The 25,680-nt window shown below is 37.5% G+C and overlaps 1 protein-coding gene across 1 annotated transcript in view; it reads left to right on the forward strand.

The window, feature by feature from the left end:
* The first annotated feature begins 6,631 nt into the window (after nt 1-6,631).
* Robo1 (roundabout guidance receptor 1) overlaps nt 6,632-25,680 on the forward strand; it is a 381,357-nt gene continuing 362,308 nt past the window's right edge. Inside the window, exon 1 of the mRNA XM_077795033.1 lies at nt 6,632-6,686. Coding sequence (XP_077651159.1) covers nt 6,632-6,686 — 55 coding nt within the window. The remainder of the gene's footprint in view (nt 6,687-25,680) is intronic.

Consider the following 25,680-nt stretch of genomic DNA (forward strand, 5'->3'; position numbering starts at 1 on the left):
TGAGACATCAGCTCCATGAGGGTTATTCTGTTAGTTTTTGTCAGTTGAGGTAGATAAATGGCTGAACAATTTGTTGGGGGAAAATAAACTTAAGAACTACAGAAATAAGACCAGTAAAGAAGCATTTTTCCAGAAAATACATTAATCAGTAATGAAATAAGAATTATCCAATCACACATTCAGTAACCATTTGAGTGCCTAATGGGTGTCAGGCATTGTTCCTAATGCTAAGAATATGTGTAAACCAAGTAGTCAAGAATCCCTGGGCTCATGCAGCATTCTAGCAGGAGAGGTGCAGCCAATAAAAATAAAGAAGGGAATAGGTAGTTCCTTAGATGGGGATTAGTGCTCTGGAGGAAAAGTCAAAAAAAACTTAATGGTATGAGAAGTACTGTGTACTGTTAAAGAGGGTGTTCAGAAAAAGCATCTCTGAGAAGTCTTGATAGTATTATAAAAATCTAAAGGAAAGGAGAGTGTGAGTTTGCAGATGTATGGAGGTGAGTATTGCAGATAGAAAAATGCACCATCCCTGAGGCCTATGGTTGTTTGATTGACTCTAGGAACAGCAGAGATATGACTGTGGTGGAACTGGGGATATGAAGGGCAAATAAATGTAGGAGGAGATGATGTCAGGAAATGATGGGGACCAGCTCAGGTCAGGCCTTTTAAACTTCTGGAGAAACATGTACTTTAACTTGAAATGGAAACTACTGGAGGGTTTTGAGTAGAGGAAGGACAAGGTCTGACTCAGGATTTAACAGGATCCCTTCCACAGCTTTATGAAGAATGATTTAGAAATACAGTAACTTCAATTTACCGTCTCTTCTCAGTAAGGAATATTGTGTTGCTCTTTCCAACACAAAGAAGTTTCCTGCCAAGTAAGTACCATCTGCAGTTTAGTCCGGAAAGTGGAAGCTCTTAATGTTCAGGTGTGGGGCATTAGAGATAAACAAGAATAACATGCTACAGACAGCAATGTTTACTGAAGAGGCAAGTTGCTCAAAAGTATCCTTCCTTGGGGACTCATAATGCTCATTTGCATATTAAAGCCTTTGGGGGATCCTTAAATGTATTGAATCTGAAGTATCCCAAGCTTTTCCTTCTTCCACGGTAGCTCTTTTTTTTTTTTTCCTTCCCATTTGCTTTGGTTCAAAACAAGCTGGGTTCAAATGTAAGCTCTATGGCTTCTGGGCGGTTGAAATTCAAGTTAATTATTTACTCTCCTAACCTCATCTCTAAATTGGGATAATGATAGCACTCACAAGATCATGGTGAGAATTAGATCAGATAATGTTTGTAAAGGGCTCCAAACAGTGCCTCAATTAACGCTACTTCCATGTGTCCTCTTTTTTTATCTTCAAAAGCTAACCATCTGTTAACATGAAAGGTGTAAATTCTAGTGAGACCCATTGTTGCTCTTACTTAAGGTCCCAAGCTCTATAAAGAGTTTAGCCAGTATAAATAGCCTAGTTTTAGATTTTCTACAATGTCTCCAAGATGCTGTGGTGCTAAAAGGCAAGGACAGTCATAGTTATTCCACAGCCAATTTAAGTGTGCCATGGTTCCATTTTAAAATAAAGCCTTATAGAACTTTAGCAAGACTGGAGTACATGATCAAATGGGACCAGTGTGGTTCTATCCCAACCCTTAAAATTCTGTATTAAAGCCAGGCATGGTGACAAGGGCCTGCCATCCCAGCAGCTTGGGAGGCTGAGGCAGGAGGGTCACAAGTTTAAAAGTAGTCTCAGCAATTTAGCAAGGCCTTAAGCAACTTAGTGAGAGCCTGTCTCAAAATAAACAATAACAACAACAAAATAAATGTGCTGGTGATGTGGTTCAGTAGTTAAGTGTCCCTGGGTTCAATTCCTAGTACTGGGGGGAAAAAATTCTGTGTTGAAGACATGGCCCTGTTTATAGTGACTTAAGTCTTTAAATGAAGATGTATAACCCAGGGAATCTTTTTTTCTCTCTCAGTGGTTTCTGGTTTGGGGCACATAATTATCTCTTCTAAAGGACAGAGAAGCAAATAAAAATAAGTCTGTTAAAATGTGCCCTGCATACATATAAAAGAAACTAAATAGGCCTGGTTTATTGAAGGACAGTAGATGTTCCGTCTCCCTCCAGTATGAGTTTTCTCCTTAGGACCAGGGCTACTGTAGGTTACTCTCTGACATGGGGCTTCTATTTCCAAATTTGAGAAAACATTCACATGTTCATTTTAGGCCTTTAATTTAGATACCAAGGATTAAACAGGTTATTCAGCAATTTCATGTAAAAATTGCTAAACTAGCTGTTGTACCCTGAGGGATGGTATCTTGGAGTATTCAGCACAGCCTTGATGTGTACTTCTTGCCAGATCTGCTCACCAGATCTGCTGGAACTTGTGGCTTGCATCCCAGGCTCTGTTTGATTCTAAGGCCTCATGCTAAGAAGGAAAGGCAGCAGATGTTCTGGTTTGTAGTTTCCTTAGGAACTCTACTCTGCTTCTCCTGATCTGAGTAAGTGCTATCTGGGATCCCTGGAGAGGCTCTGGGAGCTTTGTTATTTCCTGAGTTCCTGCAGCTACTCCTATGAAAGATAAACTCAGATCAGAGCAACCCAGCAGATCACTGTTGCTTTAGAATTTTGTCAAAAAGCCTTTCATGGAACTACTAGAATGTATTATTTTGGGGTTTCTTCAAGCTTCTCAAAGAGACCTTTTAGGGATCCTGAATTTTATAGGCTTCAAATGAGATGAGAATCCTCTAAATGGAATTTCAAAACCCATCATTCATTCTGAGCATAGTGATCAGAATAGAATTACTGAGTGCAAATTAAGACACTTTCTCCTTACTTGCTGTGTCTCCCAACCAGGAAGGGACAAGTCAGAGGTCCATTGTACAACCTCAGTTGCTTGAAGATAAGTCGAGTGTGTTTCCTATCCATGTGTACATATTTATAGTTGCATACACATTCATATAGATACATGGAGCATTTTGTGCATCCTTCTAGGTAATTTAATGTTCAGGCTCAAACGTGAAGGGAAGAAGTTGCTATGATCAATCCATCCCCAGAAACGTGTCAACTGTCATTTCACCCCAATGATACTTTGTTTTTGTTTCAGACAAAATCCATTATGGAGTCTCTTCTATTCTTTGTGTACCTCCCCACAATAAGAGCTCTCAGAGCCTGGAGAATAGGATAATATTTTCATCTTGCATTATTGGTATCCTTTACTTGAGTATAGATGTTGTTTACTCAGTGTTTATTTGCATGAGTAAGAATGAATGACAGAGTGAAAGGATGTAGTTAAGAATATTCTCAGGTTCACTGACTTTCACTTCTTAGAGGGTTCCTAATACCTTCGGAATACAAATTTTTATCTTTAGATGACAGCTTTACTGATAAAAACTGACAGAACAACATACCCTTTGGACAAAGTGGGAGAAGAAGAAAAGGCCCACATAAGTAAACTGATGATGCTGGTTCTCATCAGGGACTGGCCATAATATCTTCCAGAATGCTAGAAGATATTGACTGCTGACTTTCCTGGATAATATCTGTATGGGTAGAATAGATGAGTTGGGTGCACATTGCTTTCTGAAGTTGAGAAATAAACACAGTTCTAATATGATGTCCATTCAATGGTAATGTGAGAAATGGTGAAAAAGATCTTGAGAGATCTACTTAGCAAACTGCCAGAGACTAGGACATTCACTTAGGGGAAACAATGCAATAGGTATTTGTATAAATATTTCACTGAATATTAAAAGTATATATCTTTGAACTGGAAGTGTAGCTCAGTGGTAGTGCATGGGCTTAACATACCTGAGGCTCTAGGGTTGATTCCCATACATAAAAAAGAAAAGAAAAATAAATGTACACATCCTCTACTGACTGGAAGTTCAATACCTTTATTTGAAATGCACTTAAGTGATATGAGGATTTGAGGGATTTTCTCTGTCTTGCCCTTTCTGTCACCACATTTTAGCTTATTTTTTTTTATTATTAGTTAAGCTTATCTTAAAAGCACATTTTATACCAAGAAAAAGTTATATTTTATGTTTCTCAATAAATATTCTTTCACAAAGACCAAATCAATGTCCATTTTTCAGCATTTACTGCACATTCTTGTTTTTATTGCTGAAAAGATTCTGGTTGGAGTCTTTGAATTCTTATCTCCAGCCTGTTTACTGAATTTTCAGTCAGCTTTCTCAGGATTAAACTATCTTTCACTTTCAAAGATAGGTGCTATTAACCAAAATTTCTTTCCACAGAATGTCGCTGTGAGGTCATTGGTTGAACCAGCTATAACCAAAATGAACAACCAGCTTACTTTAAAAAATTTTATTTTTCATTACATAATTTACAAACTCACTTTTTCAGGAAAAAAAAATTGAAGAACACAACAGTACACAGAAAAGATAAAATCCTCCTCCCCTGCCCATTCATTGTGGAATTGTTCCTTCCAGAGGCAACTATGAAAGCAGCTTCTTAAATATCCTGCTAGATACTGAACAGTCATTTTACAGTTATTGTACATATCTTTGTAGATAACAATTTGTTAATAAGAATGCTCTAAGTACAAATATCTACGGATGACCAAACACTCAACATGTGTTAGGTATTTTCCATAGAGTGTTATTTAATAGGAGGAGGAATGAATGAATGAACAAAAAGCCCATGAGTTGTGCCAGGTTTGCTTTTCTTTAGTACGGTTTAATACCATGAGGTATCTTTATAGTCCCTGTTTTTAGAGGAGAAAACAGACCTGGCATGGACACAGAGCTAGTAACTGGCAGGTTGGAATTCCAGGGTAGCTGAATTGGCTGTGAAAACCCACATGTCTTGGTTCAAAAATGATGAGTGGCTTGTCATAAGAGCACATACCACTAAATTCTTTTAGTTTTATTTACCATCTTTTAGCTGGACTAATAAAGGATCAACCCTCACCCCCATCCCCAATTAGTCCCCCTTCGTTAATTGCTTCCTCGTTGTTAATTTCTTGTATGTAGAGATTATGAAGTTGAAGGAGAGGCTCTGGAATAAAACACCCAAAGGACCCCATGGCCCTACCTCAGCCCCTCAGCCCCTCGAATTGGATAGTCTTTTACTACATGACCCTTAACTTCAAACTATGCAAGGGAATTATATTGGAAGCCCGTCTAGTGATAAACTCCATCCTCTGTCTATTTCCTGTCTTGCTCAAAACTGATTTAAAAAATAAAATGAAAGAAAAAAGTGGGAAGGGGGAGATAAGGAGGCCTGGGGGTGGAGTCATCTGAGAGTTTATTCCAGTCCTGGAAGTGGTAAGGAAGAGGTTAAACTGGACCTGGAGGATTTTTGAAGTCTTTGGCTGGGAGGTTCCATTTGGAGAAAGGTGCAGGGGAGATAGGGATGGCACGAGAAACTAGACAAGTTCTCTTTCACTTGGATTTCTGCTCCTGAGCAGTTGGATTCTCACCTGAGGGCGCAGTCGGACGCCCCTGGCTTGTGAATGGAAATATTAACAAGCAGAACTTGCCGGGCCAACGTGTCCAGAGCATAAAGTGAGGCACGGAGAGGACCCTACGGCCCCTTTAAGTATTCTCGGGCCGGTTGGAGAGGGAGGAAACTGGGAGCCGCGGGGACAGTGGGGGAAACCCACAAGCTCTGAGCCTGAGAGGAGGCAGCGTGAGAGCAGAAACTTCAGACGCTGCTGATCTCGGCAGAGATCGGGCGAGCCTTGGCGGCAGTCGCTTCCACCCGCAGCAGCATCCTCCTGGCCCCTCTCTACCACCCCTGGGGGGTCCAAAAGCTGCCTCTCTGCAGCTTCCAAGAGCCAGGGGTGTGAGCAGCCACCCAGGAAGTTTGGGCTCCAGCATAGTTTGGGGTGCCGTGAGCGCGCACCCCAATAGAAGGACCAGGGGCGATGTTGGGCGCTGCACGGAGCTGGGGGCGCCCGGAAGGCGTGCGTGTGTCCGTGGTCCTGTTGCTGTCCCCAGTGCCCTCCTCATCCCCCAAGTGATGGGAACAAGGGCCCGCCCAGGCAGTCACTGTCGCCGTACCGCCCCCTCGCTCGCCTCCTGCGCGCGGAGTCACCCAGGCACACCCCCGGCACCCCAAGCCGGTGCTCCGGAGCTGCTGCCGCTATCTTGACTGCCATCGCCGCCTGCGCGGGTGGCCAGCTGCTGGCTTGGCTCGCCTGTACACGGAGGAAACACTTTTTGGCTCTCCTTAATCCGGTCTCACACCCCAACTTTGCCGCCCCGCGCCTGCCCTCTCAGCGGCGCTCGGGCACACGTTGTGGGGGCGCACGCAGGGAGGCTCAGCAAGACCGTGGAGGCAGGAAACGGCACAACTGATCCTCTGCTTCGGCTCTTTGTTGTTCGGTTTGGATGGTCCTTGGAAGTGGCTGAGCCTCTTCGGAAACCCGGGGGCCGGAGAAGACAAGCCTAGGAATTCTTCCTTTGCAGAGGGCTCTTGAGATATTGACAATCGTCTGGAAGGGTCGACAAGTAATTGCCCTGAAAACTCCTGGCGGATTGACCCACGTTGCTTATATTAAGCCTTTGTGTAGGTTTGTGTGGTTGTGTGGCTTCATAAATTTGGGAACCCCATTTCTACTCCATTCTCTTGGCATGAGATTGTATGCAGGATCCACCCGAGGACAATGATCGCGGAGCCTGCTCACTTTTACCTCTTTGGATTAATATGTCTCTGTTCAGGTAATCCGCGTCTTTTCTTCACCCTTGATCTCCCTTGCTCTACCCCTCTCCACTTTTCCGAATCAAACCGCGCACAGCATTTTGGTTACCTCTCCCTTCTAAGGTCGGATGGGGCTGGATCACTGCACAACTTTTAGGCGAAAAGGCTCCTAGTTAGTGTTTGAGGTTTGTCCCTTTCCCCCCATCCCCCAAACTCCCCCCAAACCTCCTCGCAGACCTCGGCCTTTCACCAAGTTCAGGGCACGCCCTACTCTGAGCAAAAGCTAGTCTCAGCACTAGGGTGGGAGGAGGCAGCGGTTGGCGGTGAGCTTGGGCCCCCAGGACCAATGCAAATGAGTATCATCCACCGGCTGGTTCCCGGAGCCGAGCAGGGGATGAGAGGTAGATGGGCTGGGATTTGTGACCCACAGACTTGCCAGGATTCCAGAACCTGGTCCTCCAATCCGCCCCTCCTCTTCAGAGCACAAGGGGTTATTAGTAGTTGTTTTATGTAACCAAAGTCTGTAATTAAATTCGATTCTGAAGAAACTTCAGGAAATAACTCCTTCTTATGATAGGATATAAACTAGCCACTGCCTGACTGAGTTTAGAAAAACAGGCGATTGCACATATCTGAAAGGGAACTGTTAGTTGCCTGGAAATTCTCTTTGGCGAGGGAAAACAGAATTGGGATTTTTAGGATTAATTAAATCGTACTGAAACTCCATATGAAGTGTTGGAAAGATGCTGCTACGGGAACCTTCTGGCAAGAGTACGCCCTGTATCTACACTTGGAAATAGTTTTCTTGTAGTTCCTAAGAAACTTTTTTATTATGGGTGAACCGAGCCACAACTCAACTTTTGTTTTTTTTTCCTTTAGGTAGATTCTGGTTTCAATCATGGATCCAATTTCAGGCCTTAAAACACACACACACACACACACACACACACACACACACACACACTGTACCTCAGGGAATTTTTATAGTCCATGCTGAGCTTCAAGTTGCATCAGGGCCTATAGGTTAGAGTCACTCAATTTGCATAATTATGAAATCGTTTTGAATGTTAATTTGAGCCTTTTTGGTTTATGGTAATCCATTATGTTTTGAGCAAGGATTTTACTGACACCAAATAATTAATGGAACATGAAAAGAAAAAAAAACTACATCAGCTAACCTATGGCAGATAAACTGCTAAAATAATTGAAATCCATTGGATGTACTTCCTGGCTGAAAGTTACTAGGAACATTTGAACTAAATAAGAAATTCATTAATTATTATTCCTTTAAAGAAAACAGAAACTGAAGGGTCAGTCTCATATCTCATATATGTCAGTCACAGTGGATGGATCAGTAGATTAAACTAACTCTTTGGGGCCACCTCTCCCCACCTCAGCTTCTCCTTTCTGTTAGGCAGCTTTTTCCCTTGGTTTGCATAACTGAGTGATTGAATAGCTTCTTCCCCCCCACCCCCAGCCATGGATGCAAATCAAAAACATTAAGATCTGATCTCTCTATTTGTCTCTCTTTGCGCTGTCTCCCCCTAGTTTAATTTACAGCTTCAGATACCTTTGAGATTTTTGTTGATTCACCTTCTCAGTTAAAGTTTATTCACGTGTGTAAAGTGAAGTGTCAGAGTGATAAATGACTGGAGGGGCAGATTACTGAAGATAGGGGGATTAATGGTCATTAGTCACCGTTTGAGCTCAGTTTGTATATGTTGGGACATTTTATCATGGCTGTAGATTAAAGATAGGGTCTCACCAACAGGATATGGAAAGCTGGTCATGTCAATGTGCAGATTCTGTCTTTACTGAAGAAATATATGGGGGGTGGACTGTCCTATCAGATTTAATAATTTGTTAGTATTTAATATCTGAGGATTATTATTTGAATAGATGCATGTCATATTTAGAATCTTAAATTAATTTCTTGATTCATTTTTCTTTCATTTCCCATTTTAGCCATTGGTGATCTTTTAAAGTTCCCAATAGGTGTATTTATCTACTTTGTTTGCCAGGTTCCAGGCAAGAGGTATCTTTGAGTTGCTTCCTCATATTTAACCTGAAGGGTTTTTTTTTATCTTTCCTCTGATAACTTTCACTCCTGTTGTATATCTGAACTTGGAAGGGTCAGTCAAATCGTTGGGCTGCTAGGGTGATTCAGTGACAGCCTGCTATTGTAGAGCAATGCTATTGATTTGAATAAAACTTCACAGAACTCAGATAAGTAACTGGTAACTTGGGTGTGCTCAAGACACCTGGTCAGAGAATGAATGAAGTTTTTGAAAGATTGTGTTTCATGTCTTGCCTCAAGCCTAAGATCACAGTCTATCTCTTGTTAATGGAGTGTATTTAAGAGAAATGTGGTGAGCTTAAATAAATCAAAGTGTACGGAGGGGCTAAGGCACCTTCAACAAGATTTAACCTGTAAAAGCATCTATTGGTTGTCAGTTCTTTTTCTTTCTTTCTTTTTAACTGGCTGCCAATTTTTAAAAGTCCTGTAGTTTTCTTCAAACAAATTATAATCTCCATTTTGGTGTGTTGATGGCATACTTAACATTCAGTGTTAAGTTTGAGAGTGTTTGCATTTTGTGGCCCTTTATTTTTTAACTTAATGCTATAATATAAAGCTTTTTAATTCTGTGAAATAAAATTTGAGAAAGGTGGGAATTTCTTTAGAAATTTATCTTTTAAAGATGAGTCTATCCAATTAGTTTGTATATCTCTGTTCTCCTCTTTGTATAGCTAGACTTTTGGTGAGGGGTAGGGATGGGGAGCAGAGGGAGTAGCCCTGAAAAAATTCTATGTTCTATCTGTAACTGATTCCTCACATTCTTCCTGCATAGACTTCCTCTTCTCAAATCCATTTGCTAAAACCTGCTTTTAAGTGAAAAAGTGATTGAATTTCAGGTCAAACTTAGGATGAGATCTGAATTTGAAATAAAGTGACAGTTCTCTAATGGTCTTTGTTTTTTGTTTTGGGCAGCTGGTTTTTCTTATTAAGATGAGGGACTTTTTTAGACTTAGTTTTACTATTCCAGGCACTTTCTAGGACTCAGGTTTGTCTCTCTCATTCTGTCTCTCCACCCCATCCCCTACCCTACTTCCCCTTTTTCTGTTTCTGGCATAATTCTTGGGTAATTCCAACAAGTGCTCTTTAGTTTCTTTATAATCTTATTGGCTTTTAAATACACATATCTGAATGCTGTGATGTTTTTAAAAATATCTGTATTTCCTGTTAATAGGCCCTCTAATGCATAATATATGCATGGTTAAAATGTCTTAAAACAGAAGTTTACCTGAAGTTTTTTCTTGATTTTTTTCTATGACAACCCTTGTGAGTTAAAGTGGTATAAAATACTGAATTTCAAACTAGCAATGTCAGTTGTTTGCTTATTATTATTCAGTTTTACATTTACTAGATTATATGTATATAATTAAAATAACTGTACAACAGAAATAAGATTGGAAGAAAATTTAGGATAAGAGCTTTTACTGAAGATCATAGGTGGTTGAGTCTTCATGTGCTAATAAGGTAATACTTATTTTAACTTCTGACCCTTTCAAAATGTTTAATTCTTAACAAAAAAAGCATAAACTGCCTTCCAAACTTGATTTTTTTAATGAGAAAATATAATGGATTTAAGTTGACCTTCAATTAAAATCAGGACTAAGGTAATCTATGGAGCAAATAAGAAATTTGGAGGGGCTGGGGATGTGGCTCAACCGGTCGCACGCTCGCTTGGCATGTGTGCCGCCTGGGGTTCGATCCTCAGCACCACATACAAAAAGATGTTGTGTCCGCCAAAAACTAAAAAATAAATACTAAAAAAACTCTCTCTCTCTCAAAAAAAAAAAATTATATAAAAAAAGAAATTTGGGAACAAGAAAGGCAAATGGAAGAGAAGAGCAGAAGAGAAGTAGAAGAGAAACAGATCCACAGTTAAGCTAACTTTAAAATATTTGTAGGCAGGGGATGTTAGAATGTAAGTCAGTGGTAGAATGATTGCCTTCCATGTACCAGGCCCTAAGTTCAATTCCTAGTACTGCAAAAAAATAAATTAATTGTATAGTATATTACATATAATACACACACACACACACATTACATGTAGATATATATTTATATTTTATGAAAGTTTCAGCCTGATCTATGTCATCTAATTGTACCCTCTGACCATACACAGCAAAAGAAGCAAATTGAAAATGTAGATTTCTGAAAATATGATGTCAGTGTATGTACTCTATATTTCAACCCTATAAAGAACTAAACATTTTGCATTTTATAAAACAAAAACCAATTTGAAACATGTTTAAATTTCTAATGTAGTGTAGAAAAAAATTTAAAGCTATATTTAATAAGATTTTAGAATATTGACTTGCCTCTATAGACAGAGGAGTGAAAAACCAAGTAGTTCTGTGTTGTAACATTTGCTTGGAAGAGACAAATAACATGAAAGACAGAAATAATTCAAAACTGAGATCTAGTTCAAACTTTGTGTACAAAAAAGGAACTTTGGGATGTCCCCTACTAAGGCCATGAAGCTATGACTGTCACTCATGGGAGAAGCCTATGACATAGGTGCTATTAGTAGTAGGATATTATTCTTATTTTATGGTTATGCAAACATTATAAAGAAATTAGGAGATGTGAATGAACAGGGATTTGAAACAGGCTGAGTCCAGATCTCGTAACTACCTGTCCTTTCCTAGTTTGAAAAAGGGATATAAAAAATTTAGAAAAAGATTATGGTTCAATCACTTTTTATATTAAAATATGTCCCCAAAATCTGCCTAAACAAAACTATGGGTCTGACAGTTAAAATTATGGAAGGGAGCCATTGTTTTCCTGTCGTTAATAAAATGGTCTTTAAACTTGTATGTTATCAGGCAAGACAGTCAGTTCTTTAAATCTAACCATTTCACATTTAGCTTTGGTCCTGTTTGCATTTTCTGGCCTGTTGCAAAGAGGAGACAGAATACTTGTTATGACACTGTCTGATGCAGGTTCATAGATCCCAGGTTGTGTTTGGAAAATGGATGCCATTCTCATTCATACACACTTGAGAGAAGATTTCACTCTGAGTCCCAAGGCAAATAATTGGTGCTTGTCAGAGAAGAGCCTGTAGAGAGACAATCATTTCCCCTGTGGTTGCTCTTACCCTCTGGGTTAGGTATGAGCTGGTGGTCATTTAGTCTTAGATGAGCCTTCTGCTTGATTGCTGTTCACAGATGACTCACTTCATGGTTACTGATCATGGAAGGGTTGAGCATTAATACCTGGTTGATCAGCTGGTTGGAAACTGCTTATGCATAGCCAATAAAGTTGCCATCCTGTGGAGATCAAAAGACCACCTCCCTTCTTTACAATTCTGGATTAGCATGGTTTCCTTTCCCCTGCTCCCTCCACTTTTTAGCCCTTTCCTTCAATCTTGCTGTTGAAGAGGAAGAAAAAAAAAAAAAAGATTACAGTGTACAGGGAGATAGCTTTGATCTTTACTTCTTTGCCTTTTCTTCTCTGTCTTTATCCCTCCATCCAAAAGGCTCTTTCTAACACTGGGAGGTATCCTGTTGCTGGCTTCATGGGAGAACTAAGTCTCATTTCCCTTCAGCCAAAACAGGCTGCTACAAATCCTGTACTTCTGTGATTTTACTTGGCTTCCAAACATCTTATGACAGTGTTGTTCCACACATAAAATAATATTTTGAACAGCATGACTGTGCATATCTTTCTGACTTCATTCAAGTACCTCTGTGGTGCTCACAGCTGTGCATGGCTTAGAGCTGGGAAAGAATATCTATTTATTTTATTTAATTAATTCATTTTATTTTCTAAGGGTGAGTGTATAGAAGGTAAACAATTGTAGAAAATGTTCTTGGATCATGAGCCCCATGCTAAATAGTCTCCAGGCTTAATGCCTGTCACCTAGTTTGACACTTAAATGAAGCGTTAAAAGCACCATCAATGGATACAAGCAAATGTCAACAGAGCAGTGTGGTTCTGTGTTAAGTGGGAATATAATCTTTTTCTGTCAAGTGATTGATTTGTATGCATCATATAGGAACTAGCTGACTACTGGCTGTATATATATATTTTTTATTGTGTTAGCCATATAGTAAAGTGGAAGAAGGTTTACTAGAAAACATATTTTAAAGCACTTTAGGCAATAGTAACTTGTGGTTTCTTTTTTCTGAGATGCTCATGATTGGATTTCAAAAAGTTTCCAGCTCAAAGTATGTCTATCTTCAACTCATCTGTATGGGACCTAAGAGTCAAGGACAACTTGTCTACAGTCAGCCATGGAAGACAGAGTCCTCAGGATTTGCCCCCACAATTATTTGCCAGGAGCTCTGAGAATACTAAAGACCCAATTTTATCACTCTTCTCTCCACAGACTTCTTTGAATGTGAGACATAGAATTTGAACAATAATGAAAAATCATTTCAGTTATATGTTATCTCTTGATTTAACTTAAAATTTCAATGAGGATAGCAAGGGACAATGTTCATATGCCCATGAGGTTCTTTGTAACATACTATATATGGCCACAATTTATGTGCCATTATGGGGGAAAAAAAAAAAAAAAACTTGTTATGTTGTATTCCTGGATTTTAGTAGAAGAGGAAACAGGAGGCCAGAGTTGAGCTTCCCTCCACAAAAGTGATTGAGGCTCTTTAATATCATTAGAGATTCCAGGGCATGAAAAGGAAATGGGGCCAAAGAATGACCGAATCAGGCCATGACTATCTTTCTTTAAGATCATTTGGCATCATGTGATGTCACTGAGATAGGCTCTTATATTTTCTAGTTGAAAATATGGTTTTCCTTTTTTCAGTAACAATAGGCTTATTTTTAATTTGGCTAAAAAAAATCTTTCTATCTGCAATTTTTTTCTTATAAAATAAAAAAGGGGCTTTTTAGTTTCCTGGATGTAAACTTAGTTTTGTTTGCTCAGACTTGATGTAAAAGACAGGCTAAAATGTCACTAAAATGGTGCTTGCTCATAAAATAAAGTGAGTTAAAGCACATTTGTAAGTGTAAACTGCACACCTCTGGGTAGCTTTCAACTACTTCAGTTGTTTGGTTTGGGAAGTAATTTCAGTGTTTCCACACCATTCAGTTAGCAAGTTGTCCTTATCAAGTAAACTGCCTTGTACTGGTGGTGGAAGAGAAAACTCATCTGTAATTCTCCTCAAATCTGAAGAGGAGGAAAATTTTCCTAGCTATCTGATATTGAACTTGGGGGCTGGGGTTGTAGCTTGGTGGTAGAGTGCTTGCCTCACATGTATGAGGCATTAGGTTTGATCCTCAGCATCACATAAAAATAAATAAGTAAAATAAAGATATTGTGTCCATCTGTAACTAAAAAAAAAAAAAAAAAAAAAAAAGACCAACCCTGGAGCTATACCTTCCTTAAGCTAATGAACTTGTTCAGTAATATATTGCTAAAACCTCTACAGGTAAAAGAGCTAGCTGCTAAATAAGGCAAGTAACTTCAGGGATAAATTTCCTGCATTAACACACTTTCAGAGTGTTTTTGTTGTTGTTGTTGTTTCAGCAAAGAATCTTTGGAAGAGCTTGTAGACAACTCATCAAGGTCACCAGCTACTCTGACTCATTCTTTTAAGTGACCTAGAGTCAATTTGACTCATAAGAGTATGTCCAGAAGCATTTATGTCTACCATCCTAACCTTTGTGAATGTGTGCTCTATGAGCTGAGCGTGCCCAGAAATACCTGTGCCATCTTTCCTTCTTGAACTGTGACCTTAAACTGAGCAGGCTAAAAATGTGTACCTTAAACTGGGCAGCTTAGGAATGTGTCTACCCATAGAGTGCTTTCCTACATGCTTATGTGTAAGCTTCCTAAATAAAATTCTCCATGCTTCCATTCCTCTGAAAGGGGATTACTTTGGAAATAATCCCAGTGCTATCCCTACCTGCTGTAGGTAATACATCTTTCTTCACTCTTTTAGCTCCTAGTTCACCCACCAAGATGTGAACCCATTGTCTTCAGCTATAGCAAATAGGAAAGAGGCAAAGCCTTCATTTGCATATCTGTGCAAATAGAAGGGGCATTCATTGGCATGGTTTTTGCTATTAATCTCCATGAGTTCAGATAGAATAGAAGCATAATGAGTAAAACTTTTATTTAGAGTCAGTATGGCAAGAAAAGAAAAAAAAATGCATTGTGTTACTTGGACTTTACTTCTAGGAACGCATCACTTTCTGGGAGTGTGTGTGTATACATATATACATATTTTTTCCATAATGATGAAAACATTATGGAAACACAAGTGATTAATTAAATGATGAATGGACACTGTATAGGCCTACTTGTATATACTAAATCTGAAGGAAGATAGGAATCAATAATAATATTGCTAAAATATGACTAAGAATAGTGATATTGATAGTCTAAAATTTATAGTTATTATGTGCCTGGCAAAGTGCTAACATACCTTATTTAATACTTAAAACAACCATGCTTTATTCATGCTATCCCTGTTTATCAGTATGGAAAATGAGGCTCATGAAAGTCAAGCTCCTTGACTGTCACTGGTCATTTAGTGAAGTGGAGTCAGGCATTGAAACTGGCCTGCCTGATCCGAGAATTCTTGCTCTCCACAATTATGCAGACACACTATTCTCGCTTCAGTGAGAGTGAATGGATATGAACCTGGAAATTATGTATATAGCAGGTCAAGATGCTTGCATTGTGAAGGAAACTAAATTGTGTTGTGGGTCTGTGGTAGTTCTTTGTAGATGTTAGATTTTTATATTATATCTTATTGTCTATTCTTCTCTTCTGTTTGCCATATGAAAATTCATAGAAAAAAAGAGTACACCCTGGTATTACACACCCATAGAACACAGAAAAAAAAATACAGCTCCATAACATAGTTTAGTAGAATTCAGTGCTATTCAACTGGTAGAAAAAAACATTGATCTGATAAGTAACAAGTTTTATGATAGTCCTAGTGTGTAAGGGAACAGAAATCTCCTTATGTAGAAAGTAGCATTACTGGCATCTATCTTCCCTAAGGAACTGATGTTGAATTGTGGTTTGAAGTTGAGAATAAATGGGTTACTTCCTGAAAAGATATTATTTCCATGTTTTTATTAGTGCATTATAGTTGTACATAATAGTGGGATTTGTTGTTATATATAGGTACATGTACACAAATGTAACAGTATTATTTGGCCAATATCATTCCCCAGTATTTCCCCTTCCCTCTTCTTCCTCCCCTAGTCTGTTTCCCCAACCCTACTGATTTCTCTTAGATTTTCATGAGACCCCCAACCCTCTCTTTTTCTTCTTCTTCTCTATCTTCCACATATGAGAGAAAATATATGTTTGGCTTATTTTGCTTGACATAATGGTCTTAACATAAAGGTTTCTAGTTCTATTCATTTTCCTGCAAATGACATAATTTTATTTTTCCTTGGAACTGAATAAAATTTCACTGTGTATAGATACCATATTTTCTTATCCATTCATCCATAGATAGATACCTAGACTGGTTCCATTATTTGGCTATTGTGAATTGTGTTGCTATAAACATGGCTATGCATATATCACTATAGTATGATGACTTTAATTCTTTAGGATAAATACCTGGGTCATATGGTAGTTTTTTCCTACCTAATCTTTGAGGAACCTCCATAAGTGGTTGTACTAGTGTACGATTCCACCAACAGTATATTAATGTTCCTTTGCTCTACATCCCTTCCAATATTTATTATTGTTCATATTCTTAATGGCTGCCAGTCTGAATGGAGTGAGGTGAAATCTCAGTGTAGTTTTTTGTTTTCCTAATTGCTAACAACATTGGACATTTTTCTGTATATATGTTGGATATTTATATTTTTTTATTTCGAGAAGTGAATGATAAGATATTATTGGTAATAAAACCTATTAAGCAGAAGCTTGGTTAGAATCTATGATAACTGTTCCTTTAAAGGTATATTCTTCTCCAATGACAGATTTTATAGAAAACAAAGAAAGAATGTAGCATTGACTAATATGATACCTGCCAATGAAACCTGAATAAGTTTATAATAGCTATCAAAAACAGTACTGTAATCGATATTCTTTCTGAAGTAATGTAACTGGCTTTACAAAGGGTATTATTTTGCTTTTCTTTCTCTTTTAAATATACATTTCTGACTATGACTATCATATAATTTCTTAGGTATGGTTTTCTCAGCTGAAGTTAATTGTCTTCCAAAGTGCTTTCCAAATGTGTGGCTGTGATTGTATATTTATGTTCTCTTCTCTATTTCCAAAAGCTTGTGACTTGACAGAGGCTACATGAAGATTAAGTCTGTTCTCAATGTTTTACTCTAGATCACTAGTCAAAACAGTATCATACCTGAAAACCTCCCTTATATGAGAACTGGTTTCTTATCCTCAAGTTTTTACTCAGTGTCTTAAAAATATACTCCACAATAATTTATTTATTTCAGTGAATTCATTTATTTCATGCTACTTGGTGATTATCAATGGAGCTGAATAACATTATTTTATTCCTAAGTAAGCTATTTAATATCAGTCATGATAATAAATTATCACCATAGTGCAGGTGCCAACTTTTGTTGCTATTAGATACTTAAATGAATGTTTCAAATATACCTGATAAAGTGTAAATGCTTTTAATAAGAGACCCAGTTTGTGTCTGTAGACAGCAAAATGTTTAATTACGTTGGTGGATTGTTGGCACTGTAGTAGTAAAAGATGTTTTTAATAGGATGAAAAAAGGGAGAAAAGCATTGGAGGAACTGATAGGTCAGGGGGATTTATGAGTCAGGAAAATCTTCCTGGAATAAGCAGATTCCCAAGGAGTGTGGAGAGACTAGGAGAAGTAATGGGGATAGATAATGTGTTGGGCTAAGGGGAGTATAAAGAGGGGCATCCGAGAGTGGTGACCCAAGAAGCTGACATAATGTCCTAGAAAAGGTAGACTTTGTAAAAATTGACTATATGAATTTTATTTATGATGTTGTTATATTTTACAGGACATTATTTTTGTATTCTAATTTGCTATGTATGACAGCAGAATGCATTACAGGATATTATTTAATCATTTCATTTACTCTTTCATTCAGTTCACAAGCAACAAAGTAAGACCTCCCCCCCCCCCCAAACAAAACAAAACAAAACAAAACAAACTCATTCCTTGTGTTGATAGTAAATTACTGATTGCTATATTGGTGATTTTATATAGCTGTGCATGACCACGACTCTGTGAGCCTGTGTTTAGATCATAAAAATGTAGTATGTGTGTATGTATTTGTGTGTACACATGTATGTATGTATCTATCATTAATTGGTTCAATTTAGCCAAGCCACAGTGTACTTAAGTTTCAAAACATGTTTATTCCATCAATATGTGCAATTTTGATCTATTTAAAATAAGATCTTTTTGGACGGGGGCTGTAATTCAGTGGCAGGCATTGGATTCAATCCTCAGCACCACATAAAAATAAACAAAAGAAAGCCATTCTGTCCATCTACAACTACAAAATTTTTTTTAAAAAGATATTTAAAAAAACATGTTCCACCAAGTGTAGAAGAGGCAATATTAAATAAATATAAATTTGGTGATCTGATTCTTAAGAGATAAAGAACAGGTTTTTTTGGCCTTCCCTCTGGGGGTGTGGTTAGCAGTGGACAGGTAAATGGAATCAGACATGATATTGTGTATTATTGTTCTTAACTTATCAGAGCATCATTTGGACGGTATCTTAGATCATTGACCTTTTCTCTGTACTTCTGCCTTCTCTGTAGCACCCTGAACACATACATGATCTTTATCCCTCTTACTTTCTCTGTCAAGAATCATCTAGCACAGGGGGCTGGGGATGTGGCTCAAGTGGTAGCGCGCTCCTCTGGCATGCGTGTGGCCCGGGTTCGAGCCTCAGCACCACATACAAACAAAGATGTTGTGTCCGCCGAAAACTAAAAAATAAATATTAAAAATTCTCTCTCTCTCTCTCTCTCTTAAAAAATGCTTTAAAAAGAAAAGAATCATCTAGCACAAATAGGTCCATGTATAATAGTTATAAAGTTTTTCCTCATGTTCAGCTTAAACCTGATTTCAGCTTTGGATATACTGGCCTTGGTTGCACATCCCCATATCTACCCAAGTTAAACCTAATCTAATTTCTATAGGGAACCATTTCCCATTTTCTTCCAGTTTTCTTCTTTTGATAAATATTTTCCTTTGTTAAGTAGTTTTTGCTTTTATCATCTTGAATATCTGTTTTGTTAAGTTTTCTTTCTAAAGTATAACATCAAGTTGGAAGAATCTGCCTCATTTTTTATTTAAAAAATATTGATAACTTTTAACTTTATCTTAGTCTTCTCATAAATTTTTCATTTTATCTAAAAGTTCTCTCAGTATCTGGGATGTAATGCTTTCCTGGATTAAGAGGTTTAAGATGTATTAAGGAGCTACGTATTTATCTTCTCACATTTATTTCCCACTGAACCATCTTAAAACTCTCCTTTCTGGTCTGAAATCATGATTCTTGGAGAAGATAAAACAGAATTTGTGAGATTCTGAGTGTTTTTTTTCTTGTTTTTCTTGATAATAGTATATAATGACTAATGGCTGAAATGTCTACCAGGGCTTATATAGGGAGGGAAGGGCCTGTCTGAGGTTCATGGGGTGGTTGGCTGGATCAGGCCATGGGGAAATATTGTTTCATAAACTTTCAGTTGGACATTTAGATTGTTTTTAAGAAAAAGCATATGCCCATATTTTAAAGTAAGTAATTGGTATTTGAGTCTAATTATTAATAACAGTAATAATAAATCTTTACATCAAATATAGGACATAGGTAACTTTTTGTGGCTGCAGAATTGTATCATCCATCCCTGTGGATCTGATATATCTGTTGCCATTTATTCCTGCTCCAAATCCATGACTGTCCCTTCAACTGTTCGTTACATTAATATTTTAGAAATCTTTTCACTTTTTTATACATAACATTAGGATTCATTTTGACATAATTATAAAAGCATGGAATATTAGTTCTTCTAATTCAGTTGGTACATATCCTTTCCCTCCTTTGTTCCTCCCTGTTTCTTTCCCTCTACTCTACTGATCTTTCTGCTATTTAGTTATACTTTTTTTTTTTTTTTTACATAGTTTCTGGTCTTTGCTTTCCTTATAGTATTGGTACTAGTTGAATGGTTACATAATGGCTTATTTATTTAACCAAATGCTTCTGTCTTTATGGGGAAATATTTACAGTTTACTAGTTGTATTTGTTGAGCTAGGCAGAGTGATCAGTTTTATTGTTTGTGTTTATTCTTTTGTCCTAAAGCAAACAAACAAACAAAACAAAACAAAACCACAAGCTCTTTGGTGGACTTAGAGTCCCTATTGAGCTGAGTAAATATATTCTTGAATAAGAATATATTTACTCAGCTCAATATATTTACTGTGAGCAACACAGTCTAAAGTTTTCCTGATTGCTATTAAGAGATACACAACTGTTAAATATGAATTACAGGTTTAGAAAATTGCATTAAAGAAATCTGAAGAATTTAAAGGGAATTGAGACTGTGACTGAATAGCAAAGAAACGATCTTCTGCAAGAATTTATTGCAGGATTCTTCCTAAAATCTAGGGTCTCATATTTATTTTATTTGTTTATAGATCATTAATTATTTGACAGAAATATTATTAGGAGAGAAGTTTAATGTAACAGGTCAGCAGTAATTTCCAATAGACTATTAAGCAGAAATAAAAATACTTTTGAAATAAAAATGAAATAAAATAAAATAAATAATAAATAAATAAAAAAAGTGAAAAATGTTATTTAATTTACGAAATGTTGATTTATGCACAGCTTTTAAGAGCTTATCTAGTATTTCTGAGCGGAATGTTGTACATAATTCATAAGTATTTATAAAATTACATTTAGAGGATTTCTTTACGTAACATAGAAATGGTATTATTTGCTTAGGTGATTAAGATATACCACAAAGCTATATATGAAGAAACTTTTGTTAACTATCCCCCCACTTCCCCTCCTCCCTGAAAACACACACATCCACCCCCCCCCCCACACACACACACACATACACACAAACCCTTGGTCACTTCTTGCTAGATCTAAGTAAAATATTTCTACACAAAGATATTTTTATTCACTATGTTTCACTGCAAAATGCATAGAATATTTTTTTGTGTGTGTCTCTATGACTCATCTTGCTGGAATAATATGGCAGAGTCCCATTGGGGATCATTAGGAGCATTACTCATGTAAGACATCTATCAGGGGCAGCCCTCCTCATGCTAAATTCTAGAGCTGCAGCTCTCCAGTAATATAAGATGCTCACAGGCTTGAGGCAGGGAATAACGTCTGAGTGGGAGGAGGTCAAGGCACGGGCAGGGAAGAGGTCAGAGGCAGTAATGTGCCCTGAGCAAGAAGAGCTGATTCATTTGAAGCTGGAAACCGTCACCAGCATTTCATTGTCCACAGGAGGCATGTTTAAAGATGAGCAGTATCTGATACTTTGACAAAATAGCTTGCCAATAATAACTGATTTTTCATCACTTGAAGGGATGGCTGCAATTTCCACATTTCTTTGGAAATTATTTCTATAGTCCATTGACCCAAGTCTTCCAGATCTTTATCATCTCTGAGACCATATGTCCATTTCTTCTATTTTCTTACATACAAAGGACCCTTCATTCTTTGTGAACCCTAGAAATGCTATATTTGATTTGTCTTCTGATGAGAGTACCCCATGTATGGTTTTATTGATATTATTGATTTGCTCATATTGCACACCTGCCTAATTAGGGACCAGCTTTGGCCAGGTGTGAATAAGCTTCCCCCTCTACAGCTCTTCGAAATGCTGCTCCATCTGGGAATGCTCTTCAGACTTTTTTCTTCCTATTTTCTATCCCAATTCCTGTTTGGCCTAATAAACTTGCCATTACATACCTTTTATCTCCATGCCACAGGTGAGTTAGCTTCTTCATTTGTCAAATGCGGAAATTGAGCTATTTTGGTTTCTTGAAGTTTTATAGTTTTTAACCAGAATTCAATACAATGAAGTAAATTATTTTTCACTGAGCTTTTTTTTTTTTTTTTTTTTTTTTTTAGTGTGTTTCTTGGTGCAGCACAGTGATTCTAAAGGAATGGCCTTTCAAATTAAACATTTAGCTTCCCACTAACCAACCATGTCACTTTGAGTAGATTTTGTCACGTTTCCATTTCCTTGTCAGTAAAATGGAAACAATAAGGGTATCTACTTGATGAGATTGTGGTGAAAATTAAATTAACACATCAATTGCTTGAAATAGTCTTTGGCATGTTTTAACTTCTGCTTAAGTGAATTGCTGCATTGTTTTTATTATTAGTTTGCTAACTGATAGTCTATATGAAGTTTTTGTTTGTTTTTTTAAAAGAAACTAGTTTATGATAGTAATCGATAGTGGACCCTAATTTACTACCTAAAATCTACACTTTATGACATTTTATCAGAGATAAAAAAACTGAAACAAAGCAGGAGTATGAGCATCCTTAAGAAAAAAAATTCAGGGTTAATTAGACAGGTTGGAGACAGATTTCTGGGCAGACTGCCATGCCAGTGTGATAGCCATTTCTATTTGAATAAAGGAAAATATAATATTGTTTATGCTGTACCAAAATGCCAACAATTAAAGGATGTATCAGGTTACCCCCCACCCCACCCCCCAATTTTAAAAAAATGTTAATGCCTCTAAGAGGATTAAGAGATTTGCAATTTACTGTGAATTATTTTAATCAGATTATAGATTCTCTTTTACTTGGAGCCCAACTCTTTCAGACTGGGGAATGGAGATTTCCCTTTGGGGTGCAAGACTGGGATAGGCACTGGGAAATATGGGCCTTGGAGAAAAAGGGGGGACCCTTTTGGATTCTGAAATAATTTAGTAGGCCACATTGGGACACCGAAATTTCAGAGGGAGTCAGAAATACTAGTTCTGCATTTCATGTGCTACAGATGTTCTCTGAATCCAGAAGCACTCTATCCAACTCCCTTGCTCACTACTACCTTCCAGAATCCAAAGATCAGATTAGAAATATTGATACCCTAGTTCAAGAAAATGATGTTTGAGTGAGCCATCGAGCTAGTGTGGGAAAATCAGTATCATTTATAGAATAATAAAGTGATTAACAGCATGACCTCTAGAGTAATTTGTTCTTTTTATAAATAACTATCACCTATTACTGGTTTGGCTGGCTGTGCCATAATATTGGCACTGTCATTAACAAACTGTGTGAACTTGAACGTGCTACTTGACTTTTCTAAATCTTGGATTCTCTTATCTCTGCATCAGGGATAGATTAAATAGAAAAAGACACGTAAACTATGTTCTCTATACAAAATTTTCAATACACACACGGTAGCAGTCAAAAGAAGATGTAGAAATAATTCCATGAGTCCAAACCGATGTTAAGTTACAGAGAACTAGTATAGTGGGATTTGGTGGTTGTTTAATTAACTAATCAAAAAAATTTTTTCCTTTCTTTATTTTTTTTGGTTGTTCTGGGCATCAAACTCAGGGCCTCACACATGCTAAGCAAGTATTCTGCCACTGAGCTATAGCCTCAGTCCCTGTTGCTGTGTTTTAGTAAGATGTAATGAAATTATGTACACAGTGGCGGGAAAGGCTGTAAATTTAAGTACTTTTTAGATTATTCAATAAAGAAAGACATTATTTCAGTCTCGCAGTAGAGCACACGGCATATAGAAATTTTGCCTAAAAACGTTAATAACTGTATTATAGATATTACTTCATTGTATCCCTTCTTATGATTTTTTTTTTCCAGGAAAAGAGCATAATGTTGGAGTAGTGATGCTTAATGCTAATTAGGTACTAATTGGTTATACTACTACTGGGAAGAAATCTGAAGAGGGTAAGGAGAGTTGTAGACTTTAGGTTCTATGAACAAAGGGGCAGCCAAGTGTCCTGAGCTGTTGCTACTCCTTGGAGTGTGGCACCTCCACCTCTGTATTGTTCTCTGTGATTCATCCCAGGCCATATTCTCAGTAGCCCCTGCTGCTCATTCGATGCTTGCTCCTGGTCACTTCTCAGGGAAGCCTTCTTTGCCTGCCTTACCTGTAGACCCTCCTACTGATACCAGGCATCCCACATCTCTGTCAGGAGGACTCATGTCTGTCTTCCAGAACGAAGCATCCCCAATAACTGCCATGACAGGATGGTGCTCACTAAATGTTTGTTGAGTGGATAGAATCTACATTGACCACTTTAGCATTCTAAAATAATATTGTGTATCTAGTGAAAAAAATAGCCCTTTCCCTCCCCAGCCAAAGATATTTAAGGCTCTGTTATCTGATGTTTTAAGTATTCTTCATGTTAACTATTTTTTCCATAAGTGTAATTGGAAAGAGAGCACAGAGTTTGAGTTTGCCTTGAATATCACTAAGGAGACATATTTAAATGTTTAATTGTTTTTGTTCTGGAATCTACAGTGATAAGTTCTGTACTTGAGAATGTAGAGAAACATTTAGACATTTCAAGAGTCTCCAGTTATTTTTAAGATACGTTTTAAAAATTGACTGATATCTTACTGAAATTTACTCTTAAATAGATGGGCATAAAAGATACAGTGCAGTTTTTTTTAAAAAATCTTTACAACATTTGCTCTTCAAAAATAACTTTTGTTGGATACTTTCTAGGCATTGGTGATACAGAGACAAATTTAGTTATGGTCATTACATGCAAGATTGCATTGTCTGATAATTGAGGAAGACATGAATAATTAGAATATGATGCAAATGAACACAAGGTAATAAATGTGCAAGAAGGGAAAATGAACTTCCTACTAGGCAAAGGGAGAATTTAAAGACAAACTAAATATTGAATAGTATCCTTTTTCTTCTACCTATTTGTTCAGGAGACTGATCAGAAACAACACTAGGTATCCGCAGAGAGAAAAGAAATTGTGTTGCTTGCTGAGAAAATCAGAAATAATTTGGAATTACAGTTAGCCTTTTACTTCAGTGGTTTTCACATGTATGAATTCAACCAACCATGGATTAAAACATTGAGAAAAAAAAAATTATATTCGTTCCAAACATGCAGACTTATTTTTCCTGGTCATTACTCCCTAAACAATAGAGTGGTAACAACAATTTCCATTTTATTTGGTATTATAAGTAATCTGAAACACAATTTAAAATATATGAGAGGATGTATGTGGGTTACATACAAATACGATGCCATTTTATATAAAGGACATGAGCATCTGCAGAGTTTAGTAACCATGGGAGTCCTGGGATTAAAGTCCTGCTCATACTAAGGAGACGACTGAATTTACAGATCAGGTGCCTGAGGAAATGTTTGCCATTAGACCTGTGGTCAGAAGAGGAAGGTTTCTTTATACCATGTTAAATAGATTGAATTTCACCATGTGGCAAAGGAAAGCCATTAAATGGTTTGAAATAGTGAAGAAAGTGGTTATATGAGTGGGATGGAAGGATCTCTGAACCAGGAGGAGCATGGGAGATGGATTAGGCTATTAAAATAATAAAGGGGAGAGATGGTGAGCAGACAGAGGCAGTGTCAGCAGGACTGAGCCAAAGACAAAAGACAAGTGATTGGGATGTTAGAACCAATAGATAGAATAGCTGGAACATATGTAAGAGGAAGGGATTTCAGGTGACTCAGATGACAAGCATGGGCAACAAGAACTTAAGAAGAGGGCAACGATATACATGTGAGAGGCACTTCTGACCTTAGTTTGGAAGGCTGACTTTGATACCAGTGGATTGTCCCCTGAGCATTTTATAAGACTTAATCTTCAGTACCTGAAATGCTAAAAAATTGCATCTGGATTTTAAGAGAATAATCTAATTTAGAGACACAGTCTTGGGAGAAACCTGAGTGCACCTGGTAAGTTTCCTTAATGAGAAGCTTGACAGTAAAGGAAGAGAGAGTGCGAGACCTAAAATGAAGCAAGTTCTTTGAGTCTTGCTT

The sequence above is a fragment of the Urocitellus parryii genome, chromosome 2, assembly GCF_045843805.1.
Source record: "Urocitellus parryii isolate mUroPar1 chromosome 2, mUroPar1.hap1, whole genome shotgun sequence".
Lineage (NCBI taxonomy): Eukaryota > Metazoa > Chordata > Mammalia > Rodentia > Sciuridae > Urocitellus > Urocitellus parryii.